General features: G+C 51.6%; 1 protein-coding gene across 1 annotated transcript; it reads left to right on the top strand.

Annotated features, from left to right (window-relative positions):
* Positions 1-8,122: 8,122 nt before the first annotated feature.
* Positions 8,123-12,533, top strand: GRXCR2 (glutaredoxin and cysteine rich domain containing 2; the record flags this gene model as incomplete). The annotated part of the gene is made up of 3 exons (XM_082771316.1): positions 8,123-8,377; positions 10,497-10,712; positions 12,354-12,533. The coding sequence occupies 3 exons, from the start codon at positions 8,123-8,125 to the stop codon at positions 12,531-12,533; spliced, it is 651 nt and encodes a 216-aa protein (XP_082627442.1).
* Positions 12,534-13,566: the final 1,033 nt, after the last annotated feature.

The raw sequence follows: 13,566 nt of genomic DNA, 5'->3' as shown, positions 1-13,566 counted from the left end.
GCTCTCGGTGTTTTCTCAGGGCTGCCCTGGCGGAGCCCCGCGTCCCGGCGCATCGCTCCTGACCTCCCCGTGCAGGGTCCCCGGAGCCCACCCGGCGCTCACCTGCCTGCAGCTCCACCCCGCTGCTAAAACATTCTGCCTGCGAGCTTCCAGCGCACGATCGCACCACTGCAAATAGTATTTCCTTTTGCCAGTTTTGAATTTCACACATTTTAACATCGCTATTTCCAGTTCTTGTGATTATGAGACACTAAGGTATAAATAAGCTTTGCATTTAATGCCTTTAGATCACAAAGAACTCCACGCAGCTAGATGTAATTACTGCCTTTTATGGAGGGGGGAAACCAGAGGTGGGGTGGCTTCGCAAGGTCATAAAAGCGACCAGCGGCAGTCAAGAAGGGGCCCGACATCAAATAACTGCTGTGATCAGCCTTGCCTCACACACGACCTGGCATACTGTGAGGCATCCTTATAACATTGAAATGAATTTCCTCTTCCTACGGCTGCCTGGGCACGGTTAACAGAAGACAAAGCGTTGCTGTAGGAAATGGGAACCTCCTCGCCTCTCACCTCATGCCTATCGTACAGTTTCTGTGTTGAAGGGTGATGAACCTGTGGAAATCCGATGCCATGGCAAAGTGAACATGCAACTGGTTCACACAGCCCCGCTAACTTTTAAGCTGATTGCTGTGCCAAACAAGAGCTTCCTTCGGACCTCGCCGTGCCCTGCTGCCATCCCATGCTCCGGCTGACCCCGTGAGGGCGCGGGCGCATCCCTGCGTGGCTCCTCGTGCAGGGCTGCCCGTGGGGGCCCCGGGGCGCATGGAGCAGCTCTGCTTCCCGCATCCCTCGTGCTGGCCGCTTGAAATAACAACGCTGAACGGTGTGAGCGGGTGGAAGGAGCTTCCCCCAGCAGCCCTTACAGCCTGTGTTTCGGGGTCCTTCTCCTCGCCTGCATGCTCTGTCCCTCCAGGCGACCTGCTGGGTGGCTGGGGACCAGCCCCGCACCCGGGGACCCCGGGATGGGCACGGGGCTGTTACATGGCTGCTGCAGCCACAGCCTGCATGCGAGGAGCCAGAGCTGGCAGAGGGCAAGGGCTCGGCAGCACCTCACCAGGAGCCTATAAAAAGCCTTCTGTCACACTGCTTATCGCGAGTGGGTGCCACACGCCTCCTCCTCCGGGGAAATAAGGGACCTCTCGTGCTTTTTTTAGATCCTGGAGGGCAGGGAGAGGGGGTGCCACTCACACGCTGCTACAAATTATAGATCTGATGCTAACAGCTTGTCCTCCTACCACCCACCACCCAGGCATGCTGAGCGGCTGTGGTGGCTGCGAGGGGAGGCGAGCGGAGCCCCCGCTGCCCCCTGCCCGGGGCAGGGATGGGGGCGCCTGCCCCAGGCACTGCCCTGCTCGCGCGGCTGCGCCCCATCTGCGGGCAGCGGCACCGGGGCTGTGGTGTGGCTGCCGCACGGGCAGTCCTGTGCTGAGGGAGAGAAGCTGCTGCACGTTTAGCAATTAGACATAACAAGGCAGCGTGGATCTGCAGGATCTGTGCAGCGTGGGGCCCTGCAGTGAGCAGAGCAGAGCAGAGCAGAGCAGAGGCCACCCTGTGCCATCCGCCTGGGCTGCAGTGCCGCCGAGGCAGCGCGGGGACATGGGGTGCTGCTACCCACATGGGACATGGGAAGTGCTCGGCCAGGTGTGCCACAGCGGATGGAGGGGCACCAAGCACCGAGGAGCCGCCTGCACCAGACAAGAAGAGTGTTTTGGAGTGCTGGTCATTGATCTTAGGGCAAGTCAAATGATGCCGTTTGTACCTAATGGCCTTTAACAGGCTTGCTGCTGGGTGACATGAAGCCTTCAGCCCATCCAAAAGGAGCTGGAGCAGAGTGGTACCTATCTAGAAAGAGAGAAGTATTTTTAAATGAAGCTCAGATGCTGATTTTCCTCAGGATAGCCTGCTACACACCCGCTGAGCTGGCATTAGCAGCAGCATGGGCACCGTCCCGTGCCCCTGGCCCCCGCAGCCAGTTCCCCACACGGGGCCGAGGGCAGGGCTGGGCTGGCTCAGGGCTGTGGTCCTTTCCCTGCAGTGCACTGAAGGACCACAACATGTGCGGCACTAAATCCTCCTTCACTGGGATTTGCCCAATAAGGGCTGAATCTGCAGGGATGCAATTTCCATTTTTTAAGACAAGAAGAAATAAATGTTCTCGAGTAGCAATAGACCCGAGCACCAGCCTAGCAGGCCTTTGAACATTGCTGTGAGTACTTCTCAGCTGCTCTTCACACAGGTCTGACCACAGAAAATGTCAGGCTTCAGTTACCTAATTAAACACAGATGCAAATAGCAACGCTACTTGCAAGGATACATCTCCCTTTAGTGTTCCCAGGTGCTCCTGGCCAGCAGGAAGGCAGCGACTGCCGCAGCCCAGCCAGGGAGGCGAGCTGGGTTATAAATGCACAGTGAGCACCAGTGCTGGGTGTGGAGTGTGGGGGTGAGGCTTTAGCAGCCTGTGCAGAAATAAATCTGCTGAAAATGTGTTTGTGCCTTGCTGAATTAAGGAGCAACCAGTCCAGCTATTTGCTGCCTCTTCGCTGGGTCTGTGGCTGGGGGCTGGCAGCAGGGCTCTGCTTTCCTAACAGCCCCTGCCCGAGCAGTGCTGCCTGGGGGAGGTTTGGGGAGCGGGAGCTGAGCGTGGCAGGGTCTGGGGAGCAGGGCTGCTCTGTGGGGTGCTCTGGTGTCTGTGCTGGGAGCACCCAGGGGCTGTGCCGCAGTCCTGCTGCAGGCTGGTGGTGGCTGTGTGCTCGCCTCCCATGCGAGGCGGTGATAGTGCAGGAGCTGTGGCTCCGTGTCACCACCTTGCTGGGAATGCTCACTGGGAAGTAAAGTGTTCTGTTGGTCGTTGGGTGTGCTTTTTCTTTTTTTTTTTTTTTTTTTTTTTTTTTTTCCTGGGCTCTGGTTTCATGCAGATCAGTTCACGCTGCTCCCAGGAGGCAGCCTAGGGAGGTTTGCTTCTCAAGGTAGAACTCAAGCCCTGGGAATTTCCCTCTTTGAAGCACTTTTTTTCCTGGTTTTTGTTTCCTTGTGACTTCAGGATTTTTATGCTTACTCAGGACTCTTCCCTCACCTGCCCATGCAGTCTCTCGGGCTGAGGTGGGTGCTCAGCGAGCTGACTTTCATCCGGAGCCTGCACCGCTCCTGGAGGTGCCAGGCATCCTCCGCTCCCGTTGACTTCAGCCCGCAGGAATGCGTGGCAGGCCCTGCCTTGCACGTCAGCCAGGAAGCGGCCAGCCAAATGAGACGTTCCTGGCTTGTTTTCCTAGAAAAATGGAGCCTTGTGGATTGGCGGTGGATGAGAATGTGGGTATGTGTAGCTGTGCCTGTCTGTGCACCCCCGCACCTTGTGAAGCCAGTTTGGTGGGGAGGAAAAGTGCCCAGAATTTTAAACATCCAGTAACTTTTATGAAAATGGGAAGCTAGCCCCGAAAAGGACACCCTGCTAGCCCCTTCCTGGTAGGAATGATGCAACGTGCCTTCGTGAATCTACTTTGACTTGAAAAGCAGGCGCCAGGCTCAGAGATGCTTTCCTCAGGCTGGTGGTGTGATGGTCTCAGCCACCTCCACCCCGCTCCTGCTGCGGCACTGCAGGCGCTGCGAGACCCCCATGAGCACCACTGCCCCCGAAGCGGTCCCACAGCAGCGTCCTGTCCCCAGGGCCAGGCGCCTCTCCCTGTGCCTGCCCCCCCGCCTGGCCCCTCACACCTCGTCCTCGGGGTGGGCCCCAGTCTGTGCTGGCAGCCGGTGCCTTTAAAAGGGAAGCAACTCGTCCTCTTTAGCTTATGAGATCAGAAATAGGAGGATACTTTTCCCTGGGGTGAGGACAGCGATGGAGGCAGGCTGCTGGGCAGTCTTCTCGTGTGGCAAGGAGCTGTGGCAGCCGCTCTGCGTGGTGCTGGGTCCCTGTGGCTGGCAGCTCAGTGCAGCCAGTCCGGTACTGCTGATGCTGCTGTGGGGAAGCTGTGCTCGGTCTGCTTGGCAGGGGATGGAAAAAAACACATTTTGCAATGAGTGACGGAATTAAGCTCTGTCTGTCAGGACAGGTGCAGCGGTTGCAGTGCTGCTTGCCGTGCCCTGCTGGGAATGCCAAGCCCTGCTGTGCCCGGCTGCCACGCGGTGCTGGGAGAAGTCCCTGCTCGCTGCTGCTGTGCCACCAACCATGGTGCTGCTGGCGGTCCCTCTGCAGCCTGGGGACAGCGGGGAGCAGCTAAAGGGAGCCCAGGGGCTGGAATGAGCTGTGAGCACATGAATTCATGGTTCTCAGGCCAAGAGCTGAGAACCAGCCTTGGCTGGGTAGCCCACGCTGCTGTGCAGGGCTCTGGCTCTGCTGCTTGGCATCTGCATCTCTGCTTTCGCAGGGGCTTATCTCAAAGCCTGAGCTGCTGGCTAACAGGCATTCTGCACCCACCATCTGAAGGAGGAGAGAGGCTGTGGCTGCTCTCTGTAAGGATGTCAGGAGGTAAATCTTCCAAAGGAGAAGTGCTGTTACACTGGAGGACTGTGTTTGTGCAGGCACAAATGTGCACCAATTGGCTGCGAATAGACCTAGTCAAGAAACCAGAACATTCCTAACCATGCAGTGAGCGAGGGTCTGAAACAGCCTCTGACAGAGCCGCAGGGCCAGAGCCTGCAGGTGCTCCTGCCTGCTCAGCTCCCCACGGCGCGGTGCTGCGGTACGGGGGCAGCGCAGGCACCACGGGGTCAGGAGCCCCCCAGGAGCGAGGTCTGGGGCCAGCCCTGGCCGTGCAGGCTGCCTGCTCCGTGCTGCCCGCGGGGTGCCTGGGGACGGGCTGCCCCTGCTGCGGGGAGACACAGAGCAGCAGAGAGGAGGAAAGCTTCCTTCTGCTAACACACAATTATGGTTAATGTGGCATGCTGATATTTCCTCGTATTCACCACCACTTTTACTGTGGTAATGCCACTATCTCCTCACCATTAGGTCTCACAACTGCTTTGTGATTCCTTCCCTTTCTCTTTGTGCATCCAGGAGGTGTCTAAGTGCCGGTGAGTTTTTCCCAGCATTTATATTAAAAAATATATTTTCCATAGGCTAGCAGCAAGTAGCTCTGTCTGTGACTTTGTGCAGTATCTCTTCTCTCCTGCTTTTACTTCATCTCTTCAGCACACACACACAGGGCCCTCTCCAACTCCATTAAATTATTGGCTAAAATTATCTTCTTGACCTGCTGATCTGAACCTTTCTGCTTGCTACTCCCACACTGAAACAAGCTTAATGCTTGTGTCCTTCCAAGCTTCTACCTTGCTCCTTTGCTTCCTTCCTATCTGCCCTGCCCTCTGCTCCATGCCTGCCTGCTCCATGGCCCTCTGGCCTCTCTTTGTGTCTGCCAAAGCTGGCTCAGGCCCTTTCGTGTCCCCTCTCCGCCTTACTGTAAGGAGCCGATGTTGTGCTTAGAGTAATGCGACCAGTGGGGCAGGGCTGCGGCGTTCTGGCGCTGCAGCAGCTGAAGCCAGTGAGGCCTTTCCACATCCCTGCATGTTGCCTGCCCGGTGCTTGCACAAGGACGGGCACTGCAGTGCTTGCTGTAAGGAAGTAAAAATGGGCAAAGCACAACAAAACATTTTTCAGCAAAATGTGCAGGTGGAAACATGTCCTCGCATTGTTGCAGGGCAGTTCGCGCTTGCTTTCCTATCTGTCCTAGTTTGTACATACCCGGCCTTGTTGCAATAGATCTAAACCAGCATGTTACACTCCTTAGGGCAAGGGCTGTCCATCTCTTTGTTCTGCAAAGCCAGCACGCTTCCAACAATCAGTTAATGTCTCTTGACGTGGAGAGGAGGATGAAGACAGGGTGCATGCTTGAAAGACAGATGTCATTAGAATTCATTGGAAAAAAGGCTGAAGTAAAGCACAGTGCGGTGATAACCCAGATCACGAAACAATGATTTCACTGCTGTATGCAAAATCGCTGTTACATCTTTGGTGAGGACTGACTGGCTGCGGGAGACAAGCCCGGGCTGATGCAGGAGAGCAGAGCGAGCGCTGCTGAGCGAGTCCCGCTGTGCTCCGTCCCGTCCCATCCCTGCCCTGCTCCCGGCTCCGTGCCGAGTGCTGCCTCCCTCAGCACGCTGCGGTGCTCCCCTGCAGGAGCGAGGCTGATGCGGCATCAAAACCTCTGCCTGGAAAGCCCCAGCCGGGCACACGCGGGGTGGGAAGGTTGGGGAGCGTGGCCCAGGCAGCCGCAGGCGGCTTGGAGCCAGAGGAAAGCTGTGTGATACTGCTCCAAGGATGGGATTGTTCTCACACGAAAATTACAGGGCCGTGGTAGGTTTGCTGTGTTGTGACAGCACCTGTAAGTAACTGTGTGTACTGGAAGCCACTTTGCTCGTCTAGCAAATGTAGCTTGTGACTGTGGTGCTCTCATTGCTGCTTTCAACTTCTTTTCCTGTTTGATTGTTCCCTTAATCAAAAGAAAATGAACACCAATTAAGCTATCTTACAAAGTGTGATTTGTGTCAATTAAGACTGCTGGTGTGCCTTTGAAAAGCAGTGATGCCGAGGCCTGGTTCACGCAGGACATGTAAGAGAAAGGGGTGGATCAAGCTTCTCGAGTAAATGCAGAAAGAGCTGAGCTTGATTAATGCAAATCAACGTGTTCTTATAAAGTGAGATCCTCCCGTTTGAGATAGGACGGCAGCCTGACGTGAACATTACAGAAATGTTTTGGAAATGCACAGGGTGTGTCCGGGGCTGTGTGTTTACACGGGCAGGTTCGTGCAGGTTCTCTCTGCAGAGCGCACCCCTCGCACAGCCCCAGGCACCCGAGGCTGCCCCAGCACAGCCCGGCCGGCACAGGAGGGCTGCTGCAGGAGGCTTCTTCCAAGGGCCGAGCGTGTGCTCCGTGTTTAACAACAAACACGCTTCTGAACGGCCTGCCTAGTGTGTCATGAACAGGAATTAAATGAAGCGTTGGCATTTGGAAGAAGAGAGATTTGAAATCTTGCTGTGTGTACCTGATAAAACCAGGTATTAGAAGATCTTTAAAAGCCGGCCAGCAGTTGCTTTATGGGTGCATGTTGCACGAAGCACTCTTCGTTTTTCCTCTCAGAAGGAGAGGGGCACGGTGACCGAGCACCTCCTTCAGCAGCAGGGTGTCAGCCGCGGGCGGGGGGCTCCTGTGCGCTCAGAGGGGTGCTGTGTGTGGGGCACGCGGCTGCACCAGCACCAGGGAAATGTGGCCCTGTGGGGTGCTGGAGGAGGCCGTCTGCCCGCAGCACGGCTCAGAGCTCCCTGCCCAGCAGCTGGGCCCCCGCAGCCCCGTGCTGCTTGTCCCTGGGCAGAGCAGTGACCCAGTGGGGCGGCCACGGGGGGTGCTCCTGGTGCACGGGGCTGTGAGGAGCAGGGGCTGTGCCGCTGGCCTCTCTGAGGAGGCAGCTGGCTTTCGGAAATTAAAAGCGAACCAGAACGGTCAAAAGGCCTGGAAAGCCAGCAAGAATTACAAGTAGGGATTGAAAGCTAAAGAGAGAGAAAATCTTAATTAGATCTCCACCAACCTGTAGAGAAACACATTTGGATTAAAATGAAATGGAGCTTTGTACTCTCTGGGTTTCCGAGCAAGAATGGAAGAGGAATTATTCACAATTGCTATTTGTGAAGCTGGATTGCTTTTTCTGTGAACTTGTCTTTTTAAATTTTCACCTTGTCAGAAAACGGTGAAAAGCTGCGGGGATGGTGTATTTGGGATAGTTCTTATCACAGGACACGGCAGAAACATTTCCATGGCTGCAGAACACAGGCAGGGTTTCCCATTTAATCCTCTCCTCCCCACGGTAACTCCACTTCTCATTTCGTAGGCCAGCCTGTCCACAATTCAGCAGAGTTCAGCAAAACTTGCCTTCTATTTCAGCACCACAGATATTTTCTCTTTGTGAATATCTATCAATATTTAATACAGTGGTGTCGGTTTTGCCGTAAGATGAGAGGAACTACTAGCAACCTTGAATTATACATGGCGTGTCTGGGGGAGGCTGCAGAGGGTTTTCTTTTGGGCCCAAAGCTCTTCCAGTTGATCTCCAGGACCTGCGACTTGAAATCATAATCATGGATGAGCACCAGAAGAAGCTCAACCAAAGGCACGAGGGAAGGCCCCGCAAAGTGAGGTTCAAAATATCATCATCCTACAGTGGTCGAGTGCTGAAACAAGTCTACGAGGACGGGCAGGAGCTGGAGCCCCCGGCCAAAGAGCAGTCCCGGCGTTTCCTCCGGCACAGCTTCGAGCCGGGGAACCGCCCGTGCGCGGCGGGGGACGCGGCAGAAGGCAGGCTGTGCCCGCCAGCCAAGCTGAGTGCCCAGCGGATCAGCATATTCAAAGAGGATCAGAAATACAGCCTCGCCAGCACCTCGCCTCTCCTCAGCAACTGCCCCCCGAGTGCCGGCCACTGCAGGGTGAGTAACGCCCAGCCCCGGCTTCTGCCTGTTCTGTAGTGAGATGCAGCATTTCCGTGTGTTTCTATGCAGAGTAATCCTAACGCATCGAGAGCAGTCAAAAGTAAGGTGAATATTATCTTAATTAGTTATATTTTAAACATAAAAGTTGCATGATTTGAGCTGGCAAAAAGGTTAGTGCCCCTGGCAGCCTACCTGTGAGCCTCAGAGCGAGTCATGGGCATCCTCTGGAAACTCAGAATTGCCCTACACCCGCTCTGAAAATCCCACCTTAGTTTCACTGGATACGTTATTAACATCTAATTAACACCACTGATATAGAAGTGTCCTTTTAGCCATAATAAAAAGCAAGTACACATGTAATATGTTAAATTGATTCATATACGGGGATTATGTTCATTTTCTTGTCCAGTCAAATTAAACTTCTGTTATTTTTTACTGCCATTTGTTTTTATGAAACCTCTGTGTGCCAGCCAAACAACCCATGTAACAGCGTGGTGTATTGGTGCTGCTGCTAAAAACCACGTTATCCGGAAACAAAAACTCCAAATGAAGTGTGTTATTGATAGATTGATGTAATCAGCAGATTTGTGAAATTCAAGGTGGGTCTGCTCAGAAAAAAATGATAAAAAGGAAGACAGCAACAGGTAGCTAGCTTGTTCAATCAATATACCAGGCCTTTTCCTGGCAGATACCTCATCTCAAATCCAGTTCAGATTGAACGATGAGCAGTTGTTATTCAGAGGCTGGTCTGTCCTTTGCCCAGGACACCCCTTGCAGACACCATCCCAGTCCTACACTGGCTGCTTGGTGGTACTGCCCCAGTTGCTAGCAGAAAGGTCAAGAATTAAGAATGTCTCCAGGGAGAAATTTGAGTACGCCAACAGCTGAAACACACAGAAAGTCGTACCGTCATCTGCTGTGGTCTCTTGAATAGACACTTTGACCACAACTAAAGGGACTTGGGAGTGCTTTAGAAAGCGTTTTATGTCTTAGTTTAAATACATTAAAAGTCTATTGGTGCTAATCAAAGTTTCAGAGTTGCATGTAGGAACACCAGACCGCTGATACTTGAAGTATGTTTAGTTGATACGCTGGGCATCTAGTTTAACCAAAAATATCAAACCACTACGAATGTCTTTTGCCCAAAGACAGAGCACTTATGTGATCCTATCTATACCATTAATTTGTTCTGCATTCTTGGGTAATACTCATCTCTATTCCCTAGTCTCCCTAACCGTAAGTACTTTGAGTAATCATGCTATCCAATATCTGTTTTGTTTTGTATCAACATGCACTCAGTATTTGGAGACACCACGTCTGCATAAGAAATACAAGGTGTTTAAAGCCCTCTGCCAACGGGCAGAGTTTGAGCTCGCTGCCCCTCCATGCCTCTGCTGGTGCAAAGCAGCAGGTGCCCGGCTGCCAGCAGAGCCATCAGCCAACCTGCGCTGGATGGTGGGAGTCTGTCACGGCATTTTCTTAGGAGAGCATCTCCTTTTGCATCACTTCTTGACAGACACTTACACAGAGTGAAATATGAAGAGTGTGTAAAGCAATAGGCTATGGCAACTGCCATATGATACCTGGTAAAATGCTAAGGGAAAGAGGGACCAGGTAAGCAAAATGCTGCTTTCAAAATGTGTTTGACCAGATCAAGGCTAGTTTAAAAATAATTAGAAAAGAATGCAAATTCGAGTTTCCCCATGGATGGGTATTTAGCCTGGCTGCTAGGATCAAAATTTAACATTAGAACATTAGAAAATAAGCTTTTTTTTTTTTTTTTTTTTTTTTTTTTTTTTTTTAAAATCATCTGACCACTTTGCCAGCGTTAATGGCCTGTCTTTCCATCTCTCCTCCCCTGTGCCCCTGTGTGCACCGTGCTCTGGAGGGCCGTGGGAAGCTGGCCTGTGGGGCAGAGCCAGCCTCGGGGTGGCCAGGCAGGAGGGAAATTCTTCTGGGAACCCAGGGGTCGGCAGTGCTTGCAGTGTATTCATACGGGCAAGGCGTTGATTAAATCCTTCTACAGGCTTCCCCAGTCATAGATTTTGGTAAGATCATCATCTACACAAATAACCTGAAAATCATCCGTGCACCGATGGACCAGAAAGAGCTCATGAGAAGAATCATCCAGACTGAGGGAATAAATGACTGGGCCTTCATATACCACGAAAGGAAAGACAGAATTGGCACTGGACATAAAAAAGAGGTGGAGAGAAAGGTTGCCTGCAACCAGTATATGCAGGTAAGTGCATATATAAACAAAATTGCTTTTGTTCCCCAAGGCTTTTGGGTCTTGCAGCCCCCGTCAAACAGCTCAATATTCCCATCCAAGCCCCATCCATGTCTGTATCTGACACTTCAACTACATTTGGATTAAAAGCATCACTTTGTTCCTCTTCCAACATGGAGATAACTAATCAGTGCTGCAGCACGGTTTGCACTCTGGGGACAGCTGCTCTGTTTCCAGCGTCCTCATGTCTCCCACTTGATGTTTCCCTCGGAGATCGCTGACATTTATGTAGTTTGGCTTAGGTCCATCTTTCTTCACTCTCTCCCAGCGGAATAAGAGCAGGCCTGAGTTTCTCCAGCCTGACAAGGCTAAACACAGCTGCCGTGTGGCTGAGACTGCCTGAGGCTAAAATTTTAATATCAGCTGAAATAGGATTGTGTCTTCCCCTTATTTTCTCACGGGTTAGTCTTTGTTGGTCAGAATCCCAATTAGTCTGACCATAATTTGATCCCACAAAACAATGTTGTCATGCAGGGTAAATACCAAGCATTACAAATTTGCCAACCTGAAACCAACCTCCTGTGCATAATGCAGGTTGCCTTGGATGCTCTGCAGCCATGAGCCTTGCTTGGGGCTCACTTACGTAAAGACCCCGTGAAAAGTGAGAACAACCCTGAGAAGCTAAGCAGCCTTTTTGTCCTTTGTCAGTATTGAAATAAACATAATTTTCAGAAAGAGGGCTTTGACATCAAAGGTAAGATTCATCCCATCTACTGAGAGAATTGCTTGTCTGAGATATTTGGGAACAAAGAGTAAAATCTGAAAGAACCAAGACTGTGGATATTTTTTTTCCAGAATAGTTTTGGATTCTTTATGCACTGGTAATACAAATAATCAATGAGATGACCAAACCACAGGAAGGTTATTCTCCTGAGAAGTCAGCTAATTTGGCCTGTCAGATTACCATGTAGGCATGATGTAAAGCATACCCAGCACCAACTCCCATGTCTTAGTTAAGCCTCATTCTGTTCTGCTGGGTAAGGCAGCACCGCGGCACAGGAATGATGCAGGCCACTGAACTGACACCAAAATGGTGAGCCTGTGCCCGGGTACGTGCTTCCTGCTGCAGATTTTCAATCCTGGGCTCTGTGGAAGTAGTGAATTTTAAGCTGGGATTTGAAAGAGGCTGGCAGCCCTGGGGCACGTTGCAGGCACAAGGCGAAGCCTGAGAGAAGCCGCGCGTGTGTCAATGCTGGGGGACTGGGGGGGGCAGAGGGTGAGGAGCAGTGCACGAGGGAAGGAAGCGTGGCTTAACACAGAGCTGGTAAAACGGCCACATTAAGAAACGACAGGAAGATGGGGAGCTATGCAGACCCTTGCAAGAGGAGAAAAGCTGAATTTCAAAGTATTGTGTTTCAAACCCAGCCACATTAACTTTCCATTTTGCAGAAGTATCCACAAATCGTCCCCAGACACACAGGAGCCTTTACCTTGGAGATCTCGCTATAGAGAACCAAATGCTATTGGCAGAGTGGCGTGTCAGGAACCACGATTGCTTTAAAGACCAGAGGAGAGAATTTCCTGCTTTCAGCTGTTACTGACTGTGATGTCTGATCTTGAGTACAGATTTTGTTTGTGATCTTTCTGTTGCAGGAAGGAGATGCTGAACACGCTTGTTCCCAGTGTAAAGGATCAGGCTCTGCGCCTTGCTCGCTGTGCCATGGAAGCAAGTTTTCAATGCTAGCAAACAGATTCAGAGAGTCCTACAGGGCTCTCCGATGCCCAGCTTGCAATGAAAGCGGTGTGCAGCCCTGCCAGATCTGTGCTGCATGACCAGGGCTGCAGCAGTCCACAAGCACTGCACCGATACTTTGTGAAGAACTTTGAATTATTTCATCTTCAAGCAGCCTCGCTCTAACAGAAAGTTTTTTAAAGATGAGAAAGGCGCCTTACACACGTCTCACTGTAATGCGAACACAGCACCTCTGCTACCAACTGTTCCTCTTGTTTGTTACACACATCTGTCCAGCTTTTTAATCAGCCCAGACCCTGCTTTGCAAACATGCTGCTTGTAGCCCTGTGGGGTGAACATATCCAGGCTGCTACATGACAAGATCTGCGTAAATGTCTCCTGCATCAGCTTGGCCTGGGTCTGCTGGCACTGCCCCTCAGCGCAGCCGCATCCCCCCAGCAGGCACTGTGGTAGTGCAACAAAAAGCAGCAGCAGTAGGCGCAGGTTGGGCACGTCGTTAACAGTCAGGGTGTGAAGTGTGTTTGTATGACAGCAGGGCAGAACCAGAGTGGTGCCTCCTCTGGGTTTTAATTTGCTGAACGTTTTAACATTACACCATCTTTTGCGATTAACTCTGAACTTGCCTTGCAGTGTCACAAGTGTTTCCCGAAGATTTTGCTGATTCTTACATCTGCTTTTATGGACACGGTGATTCCTGTGGGGTCTGATTTATGGGGGAAAACTGAAAACTCTTCCCAAATCTGGAGCTATAAAAATGCACAGTAATTTATTATTATAAATAGAAGTTAATGAGTTTTTGGCCTACTTATGAGGAAGTGCTGAACTAAAATTCCCCTCTCCAATGCTCAGCACTTTTCAGGATCAGGCTGGTGGTGAGCAGGATTTTTGTTGCTTAATATTAATCCCATGTTGTAATCTGCAAGAGGTAAACTCTAATTAGTTGAGGTGAAGCAATGATGCTGAATACTTTGCAGGCTGCCACTGGTGGTGCAGAACACAAGGGCTTCAAAAGGTGGAGGCAAACAGGGGAAACGTCTTTTTTTTTTTTTTTTTTCTTTCCTCCCTCCCCATAGCCTTAAATCATTACATTTCATATTCATGAGTAATGGTAAT

This window comes from Aythya marila (genome assembly GCF_965140915.1).
Source record: "Aythya marila genome assembly, chromosome: 14".
Lineage (NCBI taxonomy): Eukaryota > Metazoa > Chordata > Aves > Anseriformes > Anatidae > Aythya > Aythya marila.
The sequence above is the reverse complement of the archived record's forward strand: the minus strand, read 5'-3'. Positions and strand labels throughout refer to the sequence as shown.